Genomic DNA, 17,793 nt, shown 5'->3' on the forward strand with positions numbered 1-17,793 from the left:
GTGTCTCGATTCTGGCGCATCCACACAAAAAAAACGCCTACTTAAATGAGTTATTTCTGTTTAAGAAGAAAATATTGTAATAATTCTTAGACAAAGGGTGTACTTCCTTGGCCACAGTATTACAAACTATAAATATGACTTGTTGCCAAAGCTAAATGTTCTATTAGTATTGTTTACGTATGTCATTTTATCTGTAGGCTCCGTGTCAAATGTTTGTTCACCAAATATGTCATATTGTTTTAATAGTGGATATCAACAAAAGTTCACCAGAAATAGAGGATTTGAGTAGGAGTGCTTCCAGGATTCAGACTGTTTTTGTTTGAGGAGCCCTTTGGATAGGATACGCATAAGCAATCAAAGAGCTCAGAGACACTCTCTTTCAACTAAGCGTCAAAATGTCTTCATTCTCATGGCATGATTCGGTTTAACCTAGAAAAACAAAAACAAAAATTCATTTTGTTATACAAGCCCTCATCTAGACGTTAGTTTTCCTGGAAAGAAGTGCTTTTATTTCTGGTAGTTTTTCCACCGCTTTAAGCGGAACATAAAACAGCTGCATTGGTCCACAACACAAAACATGCACTCAAATAAAGGCTCTAAAATTGTTAGTTGTCAGCATATTTTTTAAATGTTTTATTCTATTGGCTAAATGCTATCATGTGACTGTCAAGTTTTTGTTTTTTATTGCTTCCTGTGTGGTATGATTATTTTTTTCATCCTTTTAGACATACTTTGTTCAATCACAGCATGACTTTGATCTGAGAACCAACAAACAAATTCAGATATAGGCAGCGGGAACACTCAAAATCTGTATTTTTCTATTGTATGGCCTGTATTTTAGTACTATACATATAAATTTTCCAGCATAAATGGGCAGCATGAGTAGTTACACAGCTGGGCATCACATCCTACGGTTGAATACGCCAGTATGAGCCCGTAGTGTTTGTTCCATTACTTCCTGGCAGCCTGAATGAATGCTGCCTGCTATCAACCCTGCTAAATAAAACTAGCCTAATGTTTATCAAGGAGGAGAGAAAATAACCCCGCGTTGGTGAACAAAGGGCTTATCTGCCCGTATCGTCTCACTCTCTCGCTCTGCCTCTCTGTTTCTCCATCTCCCCTCCCCCTTAATTTTCCATGCTTTATTACAGTAATCTGAACCATCTTGTCACGGCCACTGTGCTGATCCTTGTGTTACTGCTTCCCCGACAAAGGCACTAGTTAACCAGCTAAGCAATGAACACATGACACTTACTGTACATGCAACAGAGAGAGTTTCAATCCCCTGAGCTGAGAAGCTGTTGACACAAACAAAAGGCGTCTGTCGCAGTAAATTTCTGATTCAACTGCTTAATTATGTTACAGCTGAGTAATTACACAAGGCCTGTGGGGAAGCGTGGATCTGCCATGCTTTAGGCACTGTGCAGTTATAAAGCATACAATTTTAAATAATTTTCTATTAGAATCCTGTAAACACCTACAAAAAGGTGCTATTTTCCTGATAGCTAGACTTTTATCTGAAGTGAAAGGGGACAGAGGTCTCAATAAAAGTCCACCACCATATATCAGTTCATAGAAATGTGCATTTTCTAAAGCTGGGCGAGTTTGTCAAAAAAGCTAAGCTTTGAAATTACTTTTCCTGGAGCGACTCAATGAGAAACTTAAAACACAGGCAGGTAACAAATTAAAAGACAAACTCACTTAGGTTGAGAAATACAAAAATACTAAATGGTTTGATGGGAATAAAAGTAATATAATTAATGTACTATGCCCTTCATAGACACCAGACTATCCAGTGGAACACAGAGACTAATATGTTAGACAATGCTCTCTATAGCATTATTATTAAAACATCAAAAGGAATTATCTTCTGAAAAAATGCAGCTCATCCCTTCAGTAAAGTACCAGAGATTAAGAGTTGTTGAATCATTATCAATGCAGATTTAAGTTGTTCCAGCAGAATATTTTGGCTCATCATTTTACTTAAACATATCGTTTTGTTTTTCCTTTCATTTGTCACCTGTCTGTACATGCAAAGAAAAAATAATAAAAAAGTCTTCACAAGCGCGCTCAATTCCCCCCGATGCACAATGTGGGGTTTTCTTTGCCCGTTTTTCTTCTTCACTATTTGTCCGAATAAATCTATAATTTCACAGCAGTTAAACGGGTGGGCAGAAGACTCATGAGGACCAATATGTGTTTATTACTTTCATTAGATCTGTTTCTAGGAAATTAAACAGGAACATAATTATCTGTGTGCTGTGAGTTTACAAACACTGTTATAAATCTCAGATTTCTCCCCCCAGGTATCCCTTTACAAACCAAACACACCAAGGGATCCCAAAACAACCAGTACGTACACCTATTAAATATTTACTTAGTCTATCAGTCGGGCTGTTACGTAAGACCTCCTGACAGGCAAGAGCTGTTATACTGAACAGTGTGTGCTAATATACTCAGCAGAGAGACTGCAAATGTTTGCGGTCTTTATTAGTAAACGATATCACTAAAATAGATTACATCTTAGATGAAATATTAATAGGGCTCCATATGTGGTTAAAATAGATTCTTGGTTGTGTTTGCCTTAAAGTCTGGCTTTATCGTGAAACTACACTCCAGATACAGAAATGAATTTATTCTGGGTGACCGGCGGGAGACTGTCCTTAAAAAAAGAAAAAGAAAAAGTCATGCTGTTCAAAAGCTTTGCTGACTTGCAATATCTTTGTGACTGTGGGCATACTGACTGTCCTATTTTAAGCAGAAAAAAAGCAGTCGTTACAGTCAAGCTGCAAAATGTTTTTGGTTTAATTGAAGCTATCAAAGCGACTCCCTGTTCAAAAATTACATCTTAAACTAAAATTTTAAAAAAGATTTTCAAATTTTGAGTAAAATGCAACAGAAATATAGAAAATCAAACATTTATTTCTTCAAATAATTAATCACTGAGGAAAATATGCTTTATATAACTTGAATGTATACCAATCAAGTCAATTTCTATTAAATATAACATTTTGCATTGTGCCTATGTTGCAAAATTTGCATCTAATTAAATTTGTTAAAGACAACATTTTCTACCTTTTTTTGGAGTGTGTCTTTTTTAAAATGTCGTTTGGTTTTATCCAAAACATTGAGCCTTAGCTAAAAATTACATTTAAAGTAACTATACTTGCATTACTGTACACTGTGAAGTTGCACAGCCATAGTTGAGTAAATTCTACAACAGCAGAATTGATTGTTTTGGAACATACTGACATACAACTTGCTTTGCACTTGTTAGAAATACCTTGTAAAAAGCTTCCTTCCTGTGCACTGTGCCCAATACTTAAAAATAGCTCATACTGCATCTCTCTCAGGACTGACAGAACCTGATCATGATCACAGTGATTCACGAGGTTTCCTCGGGAGAAATGTCTTTTAGACAGAACACGTGCCTTCATGATTTGGAAGATTTATACAAAATTGTGGCAGAGTGAATGGATGAGAGGACACAGATCAAATACCGACTCTGCCAAAAAAGTCATGATAAAAAAACAAAAAATAGTGTGGGGTGCACGCAGCAGAGTGAAGGTATGATATAATTTTAATAACTGGGTTGATGAAGCTCAAAGTGGATGACAGTAAAAAAGAAGTTGAATGCAGAGAGAGAGTGAGAGATATTTATAAGGCAATTGCATCTCATGCATTTTGATCATTGGCTGTCTTTTGATGCCTCTTCCTTTTATCCTATACCTCATGCAGGACCCCGAAAAAGGATGTGCAGGTCTTTTAAGTGTTAATAGGTTTGGCAATAGACAAGTGATTATTGGTCAGGGCCCTCTGATACAGATAAGGTACTGAAAACGATGACGGTGATACAGTTACAAGATATTTTTCTAGTATGTTGAATGACATTTCCTATGATGCACTAGAAATAATTGCTGAGTTATATAATTATTGGCAAAATGGAGGAGTAAGGGATCATCTGAGAAACAGCTCACACACATTTTCCTGAATTCATTTTGGTAATTCATTCATTGCTTTTCAGATCAAAGACCTATTCCACTCTTCTGCCACTGCTGGAAAATTTGCCTTGCTTCCTTACCTTTTCAGAAACTCCATATACTCTGTGTGCTTGATTAAACCCGTCCTCATCATGATCGTCTGAAAACATTGTCGGTCAATGGCCCACAATTTCACATTTGTTAGAGCTGGAAAGAAGAACACACATGATTAAAAGGAACATTAGCAATGTTGTGGCAGACAGTTTTCATCCTCCAGCAATTAGAATAATAAAAGAGCACACATAATGCAAGACCTGCAACAGCTTCATGCTCTGTGCGTGCAACATGATTATCATGAATGTTGTATTCACTTGAAATGAGGAAGGAAATGTAGGTGTGTCGAGGTATGTGTCGGTGAATTTTAACTAGCTATAGTCCTTCCTGAAAATGAGAAATTTGTCGGTTGTTAAGCTTAGTTACCTTAGTGGAAATAATCTTCATCCAAATGTTTTATCTAGCCTCTAATCTAGAAACAGCAAATAGCAGCTATTCTGGACAATTACTCTTTAATCAGCAATTTGGAGTTAATTGGTATTTTTGGAATACCTCACATGCATGGCTTGCTTAAAGTCATGCTGCAGGATTTTAATTGGTTTAAGGTCAGGAATGTGAATGCCCTCTTTTTTTTTTTTACTTTAAGAGTTACTGATTGCTCTTTGTGTTACGGGCAATTATCAAACTGTACAACAAAAGTTACAACTTTGAAATTACAAGCAGCTACCACGATACTCTTCTTACTGAAACAGTTTAGACTTAAATAACTGTTTCCGCAATGATTGCAGTATGCACAAGCCCTGAGGCTTCAATGCATGGAGTAAAGGTGAAGTTGCAGTTTTTTTCTTAAAAAACTTTACAAATATGCCTCATTTGACCACAGAGCGCTGTTCTGCTGAGCATCCAGCTCTTCTGAGACTAGCATAAGGTGAGCTAAAATGATTTGTCTTTGGATGGCAGTGGTTTCAGCTGTTTTATCTTTCCATGGGCACTTTGATGTTTGCTGAATAGGTTAACTGCAGAATTTAGCAAGTGTAAGAGATGACACAAATCCAGTGCAATGCAATGCTTTTTGACACTTTTTTGAATAATACATGCAACCTGACAGCACTTTTGCAGAATATCTAGACCTTCAAAAAGCAAAAGTAGTGTCAAATTGAATTTTTCTCCACTTTTTCCATGTTTATTCCTGGCCGTTGATCGATTGAGGCCTGGGTCTTTCACCATTCCTGTCATTGACATTTTCAGTGCTTTGAGCTTCAACACTTCTTTCTCTGAAGTCCTTTGTAGACACTTTTGATCTGAATATGTTTTACTTCAACAAATCCCTGTCATGAAGAGGAGTCTCTGTTGAAAACCAGGCCATGAGGGATTTCATCAGAGCAATGAACCTCTAACCCAATGAATGTCATTATATTTCACCATTCAGACCCGTTTCACAGAAGAAATGAATTGTTGGGCCAGAAAATTAATAACAAAAACTTAAAAAAACAAAAAAAACAACCCAGATTTCATCTAGCTTGGCCACATTGTGCAGTGACTCTCAGGATTCAATACTTCATTTTGTAAATAGCAGTTCCTGATAATTATTTCACAACTGGTTTCTCATGATTGCAAGTATCATTATCTTCTGCAAGAAAAGACTTCAGTGCTTCAATTGTGCAGCCGTACAATTGATTATGAGGAGTACAGAGAAAGAAATCTACAATCTGGCCCATCCAGAAATAGTGTAAATCTCCAGGGAGCCCTCCGGCCACAGGGACATGTGGTAACATTAGAAAAGAATACTTATGATAACAGTCGGCTCAGTATTTTGTCAGTGTGTATGTGTGTGCCTGAAAATGCAGTGTGACCCTTCTGTGCAGAGATTTAAAGATATAAGATCAAGTTTTGTTAATAACGGTGTGGTGTTTATTGATTAGAGACGAAATACTTTTCTCTTACTGGCACTAACAGGGAAGTCAGCGTGCAGGCTTAGCTGCAGAACAGCACGTCTGCAGCTAATAAGGAATCAACGTGTCACTGCAGGAGGAGTAGTTTAACACGTTCAGTGTATGTGTGACACTTAATAAATGTGATACGCATTCACTCACACACACAGTCACACACAGACACACACACAGGAAACTAACTTTTTGCGGTGTCAACAAAACAGTGTGTTTCTTTAGGGGAATATTTGATAGATTTTAGTGTTTTTATGCTAAGAAAATTGCTAGGGTACACATCACAAGTTAGGCAAGAACTGCTGAGAATGGCTGAGATTATTAGGATGATGAAAAAAGTGACTTCAATACAAATGCACTTGCAGCAATACAACACCAATCTTTGCACTGCTGTTGAACTGTAAGTGATAAAAACGTGTAAATTACTGAATTTATTGACCCAAATTCAGATTTTTATACCCAAACTGGAGCTGGCACACTGGACTTCTCTAACAAGTTAGAAATTAATAAACATAACCTTTAACCACTAAAATTAATTTTTCTGTTCAGGAATGCAAGCAAATCACTGTAATTTTACATATTAATCAAAAAATAATAATGTATTACTGTTTTTTCTGCTTTTTTTAATGAATAACAACAATGATGACATTTTTGCATCCAAAATATAATTTCAATTAAAGAGCTCTCTGGTGGATTAACCATTAGGGAAAAATGAAAAATAATTTTGGTTATAATTACTTTAGTTAGGGCATCTCTTTGTGTGTGCATGTGTTTGTGTGTACCATGTTTACATATCTTTGTGGGGACCAGAAATTGGAATGTTACTATACTTGTGGGGACCAAGGGCCTTATGGGGACAAATTGCCTCTACCCATGAGTTTGAAGGCATTTTTGGGACTCAAAATGGGGTTTTAGTGTCAGGGTTACAATTAGGTTTTGGTTAGGTTTAGGCCAAGGGTCCACATTACGCATTCATTTTTTATTTTTTAGGGGAAGCAGCTAGGGAAAGCATGATGTCAATTAGATGTCCCTACTAAGATATTAAAACGCGACTCTGTGTGTGTGTGTGTGTGTGTGTGTGCGTGTGTGCATGAGAGAGAGAGAGAGAGAGAGAGAGAGAGTTGCCTGCTCCTGCTCCTCACACCTTAATTTCTCCCATTAACATTAGACACCAATTGAGAGGTCAGTGGTTTGATCCCTAGCCCATCCAGTCTGCATATCAAAATGTCCTTCGGCAAGATGCTGAACCCCAGGTTGTCCCCGATCCATCCATCAGATCAGAGTGTGAATGTTACAAAAGCTCTCAAAGGCATAGAATAAAAAGCCTGGCTTCATTTGTGTGCCAACGGGCGACTGAGTCGTGTAATGGAAAGTGATTTGACTGCTCTGCTAGAGAGGCAAGTCAATATGTAAGTATCAGTCCATTTATTATTTACCATATATACACAAATGTATAAACTCTCACATTCACCACCAATCTGCAAACCCGGAGTTTAGCAGCCATTTAAAATCGGGCCAAACCACAGGAGATGTGCCCTCATTACAGAGCCTGACACTGTTTTACTTCGAGACTTAGAAACTGTTTCTACAAGTAGAACCCTCTTAAACACACAGCGTGAAATAAAAATATATATAGAAACACATGTCTGGATATAAATATGTAGCCATCCTGTGCAAGAACAGAGTAAACATAAGATGTATATACTCAAACACACAGGTATGTCTATTTATTAATAAATATACACAAATGCAGTACTGTTCACATAGATGCAAACACACTCATATAAACATGTACACTTCGATACATTTTTGGCATCATGGATTTAATCCTTGATGGCAAAATATAAACAGAATTTTTTCACACTATTGCAATTGTCTTTCTTCTTGTAAGAAAAAAGGTGTCATTATACAACATTTTAACCATATTTGGAAGAACCTGTGTCTTATCCAGATGGTAATGTGCTCATGAGGTGGGGACAAATGACTCCAAAGCAGACTGCGAACGGGTCAAATCTGGCATATGGAAATAGGTCAAAAGAGAAATTATTAGAATAGCCTTCTAATCTGACCCATAAGCAGCAGCAAGAGTGGGAAGTCTGAAATCATTGCCCACTGTGCAATAGAGTGGTTTTGCAGTAAGTGGGAGTATAGGGCACTGGGAAATAAGATATGTAAGAGGCCCGCAGCAGACTGCAGTAGGTAAACTTATTATTCGAAGGCTTGGCTAAATTGCGGTGAGACTGAGGGAGCTAGTTATCCTGTACTCAGGGTGAAGATGAATGTCTTAATGCTCATGGGTTGTCGACCATTAGCTTCACCGCTTTCTGGATGCACAATGCTCCCCAGGCTGTACTGGAGAAATGCAAGGATGATATTTGGGAAATGTTTAGAGGAGTTTAGCCACAGCTCACCACAGCTTCAGCAGTGTTTATTCAAGAGGTGGACAACTGAATTCAATTCAGTTCTCTGACCTGACAAAAATGACTGCCTATAGGTAAATTTATACTGTACATAGTAAAAGCCTGTTGCTACAAACTGTCAATGCACTGCTGTTATGTTATCTTGCACACTTACTGTAATCACAGTCTTGGATTACATCAACATCTGTCAAATCCCCGTCTGTTCTCTTCTAGTTTGCAGTGGATATAGTTCTGAGAAGTTTAAAATATGATGTATAAGCATCCAAAAAAAAGCACTGAAAAGATGGTCTTCAGTACACCACAAAGACAGTGTTTGTAAACTATTTGATGTGTGTCAATTGACACCCAGAGCACACATGCCATCATGCAAACAGTGGAGGTAGTGAAGACACCGTTTCCAGGATATGCGGATGTGGGGATCAAGTGTGGTAAAATTGCTGCTTTTGTGAAAAACGGAGTCCTGTCAACACTGTGAAAGTGGCCTCTCAACATGCACAAACCTGCAATCTGCCAGTGTGTGGGTTTACACAGGGGGAAAAAAGACATGTTTGCTGGTGCAGGTCACATATATGTAATATGCAGCTGATTTGTGTTGCACTGTTTTATTTAAATTATACAGTAGCTGATTTTGTATCTGTTGATAATTATTTCAATTAAAACATTTTAGATTCTATATTTTTTATATTATTAAACTAAACCGCTAACCTCAGTATAACATACTGTTGAATATTGCTGAACACATATCTCCCTTTGCCCTTCAAAGCTCTTCTAAACTGAATGCATTCCAACCTCAGAATAAAGGATGACCATTTACGCCCCTGCTGGCCCACAGCTAAGGACGTTATCATTCGGTCATGCTCCTCCTTTCCTTCCTGTTCTTTGATGGAGTGATTGTAATCCCACACCCTTCAATTATTTGTAATAACAGATGAACAGTTTTGATTGTGAAGATTTGCAAAACTGGCCAACTACCTCCTCTGGCATGCACAATCCCAAAAAAAGAGGATCTGTGCTTGAAATGGAAAACTGTGAGAAACAACAGACGTATGGATACCGCCAGTAAGATAGAAGAAAAAGCACGTAAGCAGCGGAGGGACTTATTCACTTGGCATAGCCATAATTCAATGTAACTGAATTTCAGCCTGGGGCATTATGCAAATGCTCCATGTGTGTTTGTTTGGGTAATCTTTTTTTTTCTTTTGCCTCATTAAATTATACATAAACATATGATGAGAAATCTGGTCATGAATCTGACCAATCCATAGCTAGACAGTCTAGGGTTTGGAAAAATCAGAACTCTCCATTTCTGTGAATGTAGTCTTGAATTGTTTTAGTATAAAGTATAAAGCATTAGCTGTTGGTGATGCAGAAAATCCACATGCCTGTCCAAAAGCACCTCAGGGCTATATGAAATTGGTACTTAAAGATTAGACCAGAGTCTCAAGCAGTGAAGTGTGACAAGAAATATATTTGCAGAAAGCACTGCTCAATGTACATGACCATGTAAACAGTATTTGCAGCCAGAAAAGGAGCTAAAATTAGCTTTCTTTATTTCATTCTGGCTGCAAATTCTTTTTTGAAAATCTGCATTTATAATCTACCAACTCTTGTGTCAGCAGATACACTTTCTAGCCATATTAGGATCAGGACAGATGATGATGATGTGTATTTTGACACAACACTCATGTATACACAGACACAGATTTGTTTGCTTGTCCTTCTCGCAGTTTCACAACGCTGCCATACCTGTAATCAAATTATTGTCACGCGGTGAAGAAACAGTGTCGGAATACCTGGGAGATAATAATCATAATATGGTTTTGCTTCCATGTGGGATATTAGGGCGTGCTCGCCTCCGATTTATCATTTTAGCACTTGTAGATAATCAACCTGGGGTTATACCGCTCTGAGAGAATAAGCGGTGTCTCCAAACTAATTAGCGAGAGCACCCACCATAAGAATTTCCACGCAGGAATGCTGTGGTAATGTTTGGGTTTGAGGGCAATTGAAATGGTTTTCGCCATGACTCTAAAAATGCTTCCCACCTTTGAATCTGTGACTTGCCTGCTACTCACACCTCAGTTTCTGTCACTGACATTTTCTCCTTAACTCCGTCTTTGCGTACCCAAAGATGAGATTATTAACGATTTTCTTTTCACTGACTCACACGCAGTCACAGGCACAGTTAAAATCCCAACATGACGTAAGGTCTACTGCTTATGTCTTCCTACAAGTCTTACGAGAGTAATGCTGTTAAGGCTTCAGGGTGGAAGAGTGTAATCTCTTTCCCCCCCAAGTCATTAATAACATCAGCCGAGTCTGATTACATCTAGATGAGCTCTTTAGAGCGTGAGAAAACAGGACAGGTCATTTATGCCAGACAATGTCACTGAGCCTAGGGAATAAGAAAATATTACAGGAATTCTACTCATAATTATGGTTAAAATCCTAGTTATTACTATAGTGGATTAAAGGAACACAGCAGTGCAGGAGAAGCAGGAGTACTGCGTGTCTGTACTGCAGGTTGACACTGTGTTTTCAATGAATCTCAACACAGAAAACTGGCTGGCTTAATCAGAGGCGACCTCCAGCTGCCAATTCTGCCAATAGTCGCGTCATGTGGGAGTCTATAGACTTGGAGCAGCAGCTGCTTGAGAAATATTGAGCTCATTCCACCTGCCATCCACCCACAATGTTCACTCACCCCATGCTGTATAGAAACCAGAGGAGAGCAAATCTTTTTGGGTTTTTTTCCATTTGTTTTTTTTGTTTTGTTCTTTTTAAAAGAACCATACATTTATTTTCTGTTATCTCTGTCTGCTATTAAGATAAAAAGTATGTCTGGCACCTAAACATGTGGGAGTCATGATATTGAAGAGGAGTATTCTTAAAAGCGTGACTTTATCTTTCTCTGTTATCTTTCTCTGTTTTACCACTTCATCTTCAAAACAAACCTCACCTTCAAGTTTTAATCCTCAGGCACAGCTGATCATGTTTGTTTATCATTTAAATTAAAATGACTGGAGTTTCTTCACTTTAAGTATTCTGTTATATCATTTTAAAGTTGTCTCTCTTTTTGCAGGCTTCTTGGTATTCGTGCCTGAAGCAAAGCAGTAAACTTTCTGGTACATACATTAAATTCTTTGACAACTTGAGCTGGAAGCCTGTGAGTTACTAAACATATTAATTACAGCTTCTAGATGGGCTGTGCTGTATATGTGGACAGTCAGTCATGATGGATGACACTGTCACTCCTTACTATTTTCAAACCATGTTTAGATTAATCAGAGGAAAAGAAGTCTATATCTGTTCCAAGAGCTCTGTGAGCACTTGGCATTTTGTTCTGCCCATCTAGCAGATATAATGTTTCACTGATTTCGAGGGCATTTGGTAATAGAGCATAGTATTGGCCAATATAAACCTTAACCACGTGATAGCTCTGGATAAAATGTTGAGAGAAAAGGTTACTACTTCCTTGTCAGAAACAAAGGCAGAACAACTTCTAAATCTGTCAATGTAATATTTCCATTAAAGCATAAATGTTTGTAATAAGGAAAAGGTCAGGGATCACTGGAGGCTTTGGAACACATCAGCTAGTAGCTGTACCTGAATTTGTGTCTTTCCTTATGGTTGACTCTTGAATTTTCTAAATATTTAACAAGTTAATGAAGAAACTCCACTTATTCTGTGACTACAGAACCACAGTCCAAAGACATGCAAGTGAGTTTAACTGGTTACCGTAAATTGGTGAAAGTGAATGTGAATGGTTGTCTGTCTCTCTGTATTAGCCTTGCAATGGACTGGCAATGGATTGATGGATGGAAGTCAGATCATCACAAAAGTCATCAAAGTGAATCTGTCAGTGAGTTCCTACCTATGAATTTATGCTGAATTATCTATTGCAATCCACATAAGAACCATCAAGCTACTTAACTTTCAAGGTCAAAAGATCAGCAATTATTTTTGCAAATAATAAAAACAATTCAATCTATACCAAACTGGGAAAGACTCAAGAATCCAGACAACCAAGAAACAGATCGACAGAAAACTCAACAGAGAGATGCTGGAACTACTTAAACTGCTACCTGCATATACTACACAAAGTGAGATCATTTTAGAGTAGCCTACTATGGGATGAAAGTGATGATATGAGTCATATGCTTGAGTTGTGCTGACAGGCATCACTGATGGCAGGTGTGCATGGTGGAGGCCGAACAAACATGCAGTAACCTTAAGCCTCCAGCAAACGAAAATGCAAAAATGAAGTATCCCACAAAGAGACGAAAAACCCCATCAAATTTAAGATTGTTCTGTCTGCTGTCTCATACACATTCTTTAAAATAACTTCATCGCCTCTTTTCTACACAGACTTCTCATGATGACATAAGTGCTGTTACATAAGTTGCAGATGTCACTGCATACATATTTATTTTCATTCCCTCACTCTGAACTCCGATAAAAGGAAACAACCTTTTCTGTGTAAATTGCTTTGTCGTTGGTTTGCGAGATAAATTTTAATTGTTTGTTGCCTTCGTCATTACAGACAATCAACTATAAATTATTCGCCGCAGAGGAAATCAGTTTGAATAACCTGATAAATTTCAGTCGGCCCCGCTGCAGAAAATCAAATGGAGGAAATGAAGTGTGTTTGCTATTCATCAGCAAGTTATTTTTAGGCAGTCGTCCAGGTTGTATCAGACACTTTTCTCTATATAGCTAGTTCTCTGAACTGCACAATGGAATATCAATTTTTTTTTCCAGGCAGCAAAATATCCTGAGAGAAACACATAACAATAACTATTTTAGTCATTTTACAATACAGTATAATTTCCCACTGAATGAGTTACAATTTTAGAATGTACACAAAAATTATTACAAACACGAGTTTTTCTTTCTTCAGCTCTGACAACAACAAGGAATTACTTGTTGTTTCATTGCTTCAATTCATAAGGCTTTCTGTCAGTCGAGCCTGATGTTTTGCATCCCACTGAGGCAGGAACATCGACTCTCTGCACCCAAAATTATCAAGCGAAAAAATACCAAGTGATAATCCCCCCACCCCTCCCAAAACCCACCCCTCCTTCTTTGACTGAATGTTGTGATGAGTACTTGTATGTGTTTGTGTGTGAGAGACTGCCTGAATGGCAGAAAGCGTGTGCGCAGTCTGCCTTGTGTATTTGTGAAACCATTCGTCCTCCTTTTTTTTTTTTTTTTTATGAAACTGCAATTATTTTGACAAGCAGAGTCTTTACTCTGCAGGAGTCCCGCTCACGTCCTGTAAAATCTCTAAAGAACTTGTTCATTATAGGGGGAAAAGTATAATCATGCAAACATTAGCCAAACTAATGAGCTGCCTTAAGATTATAAATGTCTTTCTCTGTTTGGGCAGCCTATCTGAAAAAACAAAAACAATTATCGTCTTTATAACTGTTATAACATCCAAACATTTAAATGACAGCTTTACTCTCTACAACTCTGTGTATGTAAGTATCTTGCCCTCAGTCCTTTGCACACTCCATTTGCGCTGCTATTTCAAACATACTGGTAAACTCATAAGATGTATTATGCCTCTGGTTAGGTTTATTGCGATGCTAGTAGCAGCCAGGGCAGCTTTAGTTCTTAAACTGTTTTGTTGTATTTCTGATTAATCGCCCTCTTTAAATGCACTTGTTTACCTGCCATTGAAAAACCAGCAAGCTCTGTTATAGAAAGATAGATATCTGTGATACGTGTCTACAGTGTTTAACCTCCTCTTACCTGTTTACAGCTGAGAAGAACTGGAGAAGTAGTTAAGAATGGATGGATGTACGTATGGATGGATTATTAGCAGCACTTTCAACATGACATATATTTGGGCCAAATAAGCCAAATTTCTAACTAAATGTTGATTATTTATGAAAGATTATCTCGCTTGAGGATACATAATCATTTGCCTAATTAGAAAAAATATAAAATTCCTTAAAATATAAATTGATTGGAGCTTGCTGGAGAAAACATGTTGGCTATGCCTGTTTACATGGAATAAAATCTAATGAGCAAATTAAGCTTATGAGTGGAGAAATGTATAGTCTGCATGTCCTTTTTTATTATTACTATTATTATTTGTTTGGCTCTATGATTTCCAAGTACATTTGCTACAAACCTCCGCTCCCCCTCCATTTGTCATTATAACCTATGAATTGTTCTCAAAAATGTAAACGGTACATACTTTTCAGTTAAAAATGAAATTCTCTCGTCTTCTACAAATTTTTGAATATCTTCCAACCAGAGACTAATTTTTATGCATACATAAAGAACTTCAATTTTGGTTCAATAATTCAAAAGTGCTTAATAATGTTTTTACTGTCCATTCATTTTTTTACTGCTATCATGGGGCGGGAACAGCCTGTCCAAGCCCAGAAGGCGATTGGTGGGGAACATCCCAGAGAACTGGCAGTCCATCACAGGGTTAACACAGAGAGAGACACACACCTACACCCAATTAAGAATCAACAGTTAGTCTTTGAACTGTGGGAGGATAATGCATCACCCAGGGGAAACCCATATAGCTTAACTCCAGGTTGGCAGCACACGGGGGCAACAGATGCTTCCTCTCTTTTTGATGGTTGTGTTTAATCTGGGCAGATACATATATTCAAATTTAGGTCATTCACTTTGTCATTTCCAAAGTGTTGTTCCCTCTCTGCATAACCCCCCCCCCCAAAAAAAGTTCATATCAACAACAACCTAAGCATGTGGAAGCTGTGGAATTATAGAGCTTACATTATTAGCTGGAAAATGTTCCATGATGACCCCACCTGTCCTCCTGATTTTTCTAAAGCCACATACAAAACAACAACTCCTTTTGTAGACTGCTTTTTTTTTTTTTTTTTTTAAATCTGCAGCGTTTCTTTTAAAATTTGTTTTCCATAGAAAACAAGTTCATAGAACTATTTAGTCCATAACATAAGCAAGGGCATGAGTCATATGCTTTGGTTTGCTCTGAGAACTATTAGCTTTTAGGGTTCCCTAAGTTTTGCGCAGGTAAATAAAAGCAGCAGCTTATAAATCTGATCTGTTTTCTGTGCTGATAATCCATCTGAAGAAGCTTTTCAAAATGCCATTTTTAGCACTTGCGCTGTCATATAACTTCAGCAGCAAATAAATTCTTTGGTAAAGCAAATTAGTCATTTGTATAATAAAGGGAAGTAATGCAAATGTGACCCGGATAATGCAAAACAAGTACAAGCTGTCTTCAATCAGCCAAAATTCCCTGGAAGCAACACTGACGCTGCCTGGCTATACTGTCACAGGAGACTATTAGGATAAAAATGTTCAAGGAAAGCAGCTGTCTGAAGTCACACCTGCAGAGCTGTTTTCTTTCTGACTAAATGCTGCTGTCTGAGGTTTCCTCTCTGGGCGTTTTAACCTTTTAAGCCATCTAGAACCCAAGAAGAGCATCTAGCTCCGGGCTCACACCTGCGCTCCAACAGAGAGTCAGGAAAACAACACCAGCAGGGGCCCATAATCAAAACACACATAAACACAACCACAAACTCCAGGCATCTATTAACACACCGTACATCAAAATTCAGAGGCGAGGCCTTCATTCAACTGAAAGAAGTCACGCTGTCAAGTTTTGGATACAGACGTCAGGCAAAACTGCACACAGTGCCCGCCGCAGCAACTGTGATTTCAAACAGGTAGGTGGGGACTTCCCAGCCGGCCTCACCATTTCACCATCACATTTCTTGCTGCACTCTGGCAACAGTGTTACCATGGCAGCCATGGAAACAGAGAAGATTTTTCCCCACACAGTCCCACAGGAATTTTATCTGCCAAAGCCATTCTTTCCGTCTTCTTCTCAGTGTCCCCGTTTCTTCCTTTTCTTTCATTTAACCAATGAAATCCTTTATCCCAGCACAGTGTGGCCTGCATACATTGCCATGAGATGATAGCGCCTTAACTTTTACAGAAAAAGTAATTTTCTTGATGTTATTATGAACATGTCAGTCTTCTCCCCCCTTCATTTCATTATTAATTGCCAGTCACAATTATTTGTGTTACGTTTTTCTGCCTGTCTAATTGCTTTCAACCTGCCTGTATAAATTATACCGGTCATTTACCATTTCTTCTTACATTTCACATGTTTTTATTTTGATTTATATGCCTTTGTCAGTGGATGCACCTTTAATCAGTACTCTGAAGCCCGGAAGACAGGAAAAACAGCAGCACAATAGATGGCACTTCTGTGTTCCTTGTTAAGAACGTGCTCACTTGCTTTCCTGATTCAAAGGACTCTTGTTATCCATCCTTCTCTTTCCAACCATGCCTAATGATGGTGCTCAGGCTCAACACCCTCCCCGTTTGTTGTTCCTCTTAAGAGGTGTAACAATTCTTCACGTTATAGATTGAATGCATAAAAAACATACTTCTATTGCTCTCTGAGGTCACCTCTGTATTCAGTGCAGTGTGTAGCATCTTCGGCAAATGTGTGTCTCTCCTCACTTTCCAATTTCAAATACTAAAGTGTGAAATAACTTGGCAGTGGACCAGGTCCATATTTTACCCCATATTTCGGTGCACTATAGGGTGCACAACCTCAAAGCGACTCAGAAGACAATGTGGAGCAACATATTTTTAACAAACTTTACATCCACAATCTATTTAAAAACAACCTAAGACCCTCTTCAAAACAAGATAACAGGTCACATTTAACTAATTGATCAGTTTCATTATATTTTCATCCTCATGCTCCTTCAAATACACTATATTGCCAAAAGTATTCATTCGTCTGTTGAACTTGAGTGACACCAAGTTCTTAATTCGTAGGGTTTAATATGATGCTGGCTGACCCTTTGTCGTCATAACAGCTTCAAGTCTTCTGCAAAGGCTTTCCACAGGGTTTAGGAGTATGTCCATGGGATTTTTGACCATTCTTCTACAAGTGCATTTCTGAGGTCAGACACTGATGTTGCAGTCTCCACTCTAACTCATCCCAAAGGTGTTTTCTCAGGTTGAGGTCAGGACTGTGCAGGCCAGTCAATTTCTTCCACACCAAACTCATTCATCCATGTCTTTATGGAGATTGTTTGTGCAGCAGTGCACAGTCATGCTGGAACAGGAAGGGGCCATCCCCAAAGTGTTCCCACAAAGTAAGGAGCATGAAATTGTCCAAAATATCTTGGTATGCTGAAGCATTGAGATTTCCTTTCACTGAAACTAAGGGGCCAAGCCCAAGTCCTAAAAGACGACCCTACACCATAATCCCACCTCCAACAAACTTTACACTTAGCACAGTGTCGACTTGTCCATCAGATTGCCATCACGTCTACTCTAGTGTCCAGTGGAAGCATGCTTTACGCCACTGTATTCGACACTTTGCATTGCATTTGATGATGTAAAACTTGTATACAG

The 17,793-nt window shown here is 38.2% G+C and overlaps 1 protein-coding gene across 2 annotated transcripts in view; it reads right to left on the minus strand.

Annotated features, from left to right (window-relative positions):
- LOC116333752 (cGMP-dependent protein kinase 1) overlaps nt 1–17,793 on the minus strand; it is a 93,944-nt gene that overhangs the window by 28,717 nt on the left and 47,434 nt on the right. For both annotated transcript variants that reach the window (XM_031757013.2, XM_031757004.2), the window contains exon 4: nt 4,082–4,187. In XM_031757013.2, the coding sequence (XP_031612873.1) occupies nt 4,082–4,187 (106 nt within the window). The remainder of the gene's footprint in view (nt 1–4,081; nt 4,188–17,793) is intronic.

Source organism: Oreochromis aureus, linkage group 13 (assembly GCF_013358895.1).
Source record: "Oreochromis aureus strain Israel breed Guangdong linkage group 13, ZZ_aureus, whole genome shotgun sequence".
NCBI classification, from domain to species: Eukaryota; Metazoa; Chordata; class Actinopteri; order Cichliformes; family Cichlidae; genus Oreochromis; species Oreochromis aureus.